The following is a 5,069-nucleotide window of genomic DNA, read 5'->3' on the forward strand; positions in this document are numbered from 1 at the left end:
AATTGAAAACGCACAAAGGAAGATTTACTCAGTTGTAGTTTTTTTCCCAGATGCCTATACAATTAATAAAATAGACATTTCAATAAAAAATTAAATTAACACAAAGAAACTTGAAGACCTTCTTCTTGAAGACAGCTGTATTGTGTAAAATTAATTTGCTCTGAATGCCAAGAACATTTGTTATAAAACAGCTGCCTATTTATTAAATATTATCATAGTGTGTTATTGACCATATTTCTACATCTCCTATTTTGAATTAGCATAGAACAAGTTTAAAAGAGGATATAAATATTTTGCAAGCTTCAGATAAGGTGACAAATGAAGGAGTAAATGTATTCAAGTGTATTGAAAGGGATTTATTTTGGAGGCTGTACTTCTAAAGAGGAACCAACAGCAAACAAGGAAACCAAAACATTATGCTTAAAAATCTCATATCACTTTGAAAAATGAAGCAAACACAGGAAAAAAACAACAATGGCAAAGTTTTTTATTAGGAAGGCAGCTCAAGTGTCTAGCATATTCCATCCTGCTTCTTGAATATTTCTCTACTGCTTTTAGAAAGCATCATGTGCAATTTGTACTTAAAAACAAGTTGGCACAGGTGATTCTTGAAAGTGGCTTCTGCAATCCCTTTAATAATGAATAATTATCTGTACTGAATTGCAATGGGAGACATTATAAATTCCTAAAGGCTCAGTGTTTTTCCTCACAGAAACGGGAGCCATCTCTTCTGATTTCTGTCCTGGTGCTTCTTCACCAGTTCCTTGTACACTTCTGACCTCAGAAACCTGGGAAAAGAGTCCTTTGCCATGAGACAGTAGACTGAGCTCTGAGCAGCATCAAAGCACCGGAGGGTGGGCTCAGAGATGTTCTGGGAGATGTCGTTTTTGGTATGGAAGTCAATATTAATCTGTAGGAAGAAAGAAGCATGAAAGCAGTGTCGGTTTGCTCAGAAAGCTGAGGTCTGTTTGTGTCCAGGACACAAGCTGCATTTGAATTTCCTCCCAAATAACCTGACTGATGCAAATAAACAGGAAGCTCATCCCTTCCTTTTCTAGCAGACTGAATTCTTCATTTTATTTGGCTCTTAAAAAGATGGCATCACTGAAAAAAATAAGGGAAAAATTTGCTTTTCCTTCTCATCTTTCTGCCAAACCAAATCCTATGAAGTACTGATTACCAAAGAGAAAATTTAAAATTAAGGTACTCAGCATCATTTTAGACTTTGGCCCTATGTATTTTTAAAGGATTTTTTGTTTTTAACAATAATATCAATCAATCATCTTATTATTGATGGATATGATTACATTTCAATCATATGTAATACATGGGAATGTTTAAAGCACTCTTTCTAGCAAATGCAAAAACATCAGTGTAAATGTTTAAGGTGCAGAAAGTGAATAATGATTAATAAGCAATTTGTCTTTCACAGTAAGCCTTTTTGAAATAATTATAAAATTGAATTCTGTGATGGAAATTTTTGCATTCTCTTCATGTCAAAAATTACCTACACAAAAGAACAAATGCAATCATAAACCTACTAATGTTCTGGTACATTGAATACAGAAGAGATGGTGCTTACTGCATTACAAAAAATGATTAGAGAAAACAAATTATATTGAGCATAAACGTCCTTAAAACTTCTGGCAGAAATTTCAGAAGATGAGGTAAACTTATTCCCAGTGTGAAGAATGTGAAGAATGTGAAGAATGTGAAGTGTAAACCATAACATCTTTGCTTCACAGCGTTGCACAAGGTGTTTACCTGGTAAATAATGGACATTAAAAAGGGAGTTACAACTAGGATGAATTGTGGGTTTGGTCATTCTTTGAGGTCTGGATCTGAACTTTCTACTTCATCCCTATCCTCAGTACCCAAAGCACACACACAAAAACCTCTTTACCTCCTTTGGAGCATCAGCTTGTATAAAGTCAGAATAAATCTTCTGGGCTTTCAACGCAATCTTAGTGGAGGATTTGGTTTTCTTGAAGTCTTCACAGGCTAGCCAGAACTCCACATTCTCCTCACTGAACTCAGACTTCAAAAATGTCCGAAAAGCTGCCAGGCCCTCTGGGGGAAATGCATCAGATAGTGGATGGAGGAAAACTGAAAGGCCAGTGCAATTTATGTGTGTGCATACTCATGTGTGTGTGTGTACATATATATATTTTTTTTATTTTTACAGAATGTGTATAGTGTAACCTATGTATCTGCCACTCTTTTACATGTCAGCCAGCAATCAGGTTTGAGAAGCCACTGCAGGGGAAATAAATAGGAGATTAAATTACAGTGCTGATAAGGGGACTACTAAGAGAGTTTTTCAGTGAGCTGCCAACCAAGGATTGCTCCCAACAGCTGCCTGCTGTGGTCTGGTCTCTTTAGCACTGGTACATTTGTTAAAAGGGGATCCTGGAGGTTTTGGTTTCAAAAGGCTTTGTAGTGGCTTGGAAATCAGAGATTTGAGGCTGACTCCTCGGCTGAGAAGCAAATAGAAATGTAGGTCACACTGTGCTAGTGTGCTTCCCCCACAGCTGAGGTTCCCTGCCCAAATGGGGCTTCCATCTCCTTGCAAGGAAAGATTAAGACCTGGATAAAAGATGGATTCCTTGTTACTTTTATTACTTCTGTGTTCCTCTTTTTTTCTTTTTTTTTTCTTTTTTCTTTTTTTTTCACTTTGAAGGGGAAAAAATGAAACAAATAAAGGTTTGTTTGGAATAAATTATTTTAAAATTAATCCAAATAAAAACCTCTGAGTAAAGAAAGCTGACAGTACCCAAATTTAGTTGTATTTGTCAAGTTAATGCTATCCAGGAACAGGGTGGAGGCGTCCTAAGGTCCAGGCCACAATATTACTGCGAGGAAATGGGGCAGGGGCAAGGAAATTTCCAAGTTGCATGTGGTTTGTGGTGTCAGGTCTGTAGAAATAGCATTTCTAGGAGAAGTGACTTTAGATATGTCATTTTTTGTTTGACTGGAAGTCACTGCACAATGCACATATTTCTCAGGAAACGTTTGTGGGTTTTTGTGAAAATAATTATTAAAAATGAAACCTCTGCAAGGGGAATTTAGCAGTCACTTTAATAAAAACTATTTCATAGCATTTCTGCCTGCCCTTGAGCACTGGACAGAAGGTATGCTGTGTCTGCAGATTGGACAAACCTCTCAGGACAGCAGCTCTCCCACCTCCATCAGCACCTCTGGTCAGTTCAGTGCATGTGGGGAGCTGAATGGAGAGCAGAGTGAAAACCTGGCAGGAATGTTTGGTGAATGGGATGACAAATGTTTTAAGAACACATCTGCTTTTCCATCCCTTCTTACCTTTATTGGACAGTACTGTATCCACAGACTCAGACCATGCCATGGTTTCCCCAGCGTTTGACCTGTGGAAACAACATCTGCCCTTGAAAATAGCATTGTGGTCTCTGCCCTGTGAAGCCTGGGGTGGCTGAGAGCCTGTGGTGTGTTTGGCTGCTGGGGAGAGGGGCTCAGCCACTCCTCCCACCCTACACACAGCAAAACAGGGATACTGGCACTGCTTACTTGACTATTCACCCTGCAAATACTCGTAATGCTTGCAGCTGGTGGAGCTCTAACAAAGCACAGGAGAGGTAGGAATGTTCTAGAGAGCGCACTGAATTTCTTCTCGAGTTCAAAAGGATTAGGAATTCATTTATATGGCATTTTTTGCTTATAATGACAGGAATTATCTAAAAATATTACCAAGCTAACACTAATAGGAAACATGGGCCTCATATGTGCTTCTAGGGGGCATAAATAATTGAGTAAATTCACAGCTTTGACTCTTCCCCTGCAACTTGCTGTAGGCTTTTGCTAGACATGAGGGTAAACACTTTCTTTGGTATAAAATATTGCCAGTTTTCTTAAAACAAAAACAAATCCTACCAAAAAAACCCAACCAATCAAAAAAAAAAAAAAACCAACTTAGCATTAAAAACAATCACAAGCACTCTCAAGTTCTGTAAAAAACATTTGATGTTCCTAAGGGGGCTCTGAGAGCTCAGCTATCAAAACCCTGCTCTCTGAATTATAGAGATTGGTTTGAGAGCTGTGTTCCACAGCCACTTCTCAGCATCATCAGTAATGGTATTTTCTAATTGCAAATTTATAAAAAGATCATATAATAGTGTCAGGATACTATATGGCTGTAGTTATAATTATTACAAGGGATGGTGACAATGACACCTTAAACAAGCAAGCTTTTTTGTAGCTCTCCACTTACTTGTATCCAGAGCGCAAAAATTATATTTAAGCAAGCAAAAAAAGTGCATATTTATAAGTATATATAAAGACATACATGAGGGAAGCTGGAGTGCAAAATAGAAAGTCTGTGAAAACACAAATGAAAACCAAACATAGCATTATGTTGTATTTTGTGAGACATCATGTGGTGATGGCATTAATCAGCAGAGAATTTGTTTTAGAACAATAAGAAACTTTTATCAAATATATGATAAATTTTCAGGATTTTTATTAAATGTTTACTAGCTTTCTTGTCAAGCAAAAAAGCAAAATGAAAGACCAGGATAAACCAAACAGTTTTGCTTCTTGTTCTTATGGGTAATATTAGTTGTTTTAATATTTACTCACCAGTCAGCATGATCTCACTGACTGTGTGGGATTTACTTGAATGGAAATGGCAAGCAGAATTGACAACAAGGAATCAGAAGAGTCATACCCTCTTCAAAGGGTGAAGGAAAATAAAGTTGTACAGATTATTCAAACTTGGTCATCCCATCACATAAATCTCCTACTGTTAAAATAGCCATAAACAGCAACTCACTTCACTGGCATTTTTCGTTCCACTGTTTGTCTGTCTGACTGTCTCAGGGAAGGCAGAGTTTCGTTTTCTGACTTCAAGAAAACGATCTTGAAGCTGAAGGTGCTGCAGGAACAACACAGTTAGCATGTGAATAACCAAACAGGACAATGCACACTGACAAACCTTCTCAACGTTTCCTTTAAAACTATTTCTTTCAGAAATGTGGCCTGTTTTTAAGCAGTGCCACTCTCACCTAATAGTGGCCATAATACAAAAGGAATGGGGGCAA

At 37.5% G+C, this 5,069-nt stretch overlaps 1 protein-coding gene across 1 annotated transcript; it reads right to left on the reverse strand.

Annotated features, from left to right (window-relative positions):
* Positions 1–706: 706 nt before the first annotated feature.
* On the reverse strand, positions 707–4,852 carry RGS21 (regulator of G protein signaling 21). Its single transcript, XM_064719877.1, has 4 exons — positions 4,802–4,852; positions 3,319–3,395; positions 1,904–2,070; positions 707–910 (listed from the first exon to the last, which is right to left on the reverse strand). The coding sequence occupies exons 1-4, from the start codon at positions 4,810–4,812 to the stop codon at positions 707–709; spliced, it is 459 nt and encodes a 152-aa protein (XP_064575947.1). The 5' UTR covers positions 4,813–4,852.
* Between the last annotated feature and the right edge of the window lie 217 nt (positions 4,853–5,069).

The sequence above is a fragment of the Zonotrichia leucophrys genome, chromosome 8 (genome assembly GCF_028769735.1).
Source record: "Zonotrichia leucophrys gambelii isolate GWCS_2022_RI chromosome 8, RI_Zleu_2.0, whole genome shotgun sequence".
Taxonomy (NCBI): Eukaryota; Metazoa; Chordata; class Aves; order Passeriformes; family Passerellidae; genus Zonotrichia; species Zonotrichia leucophrys.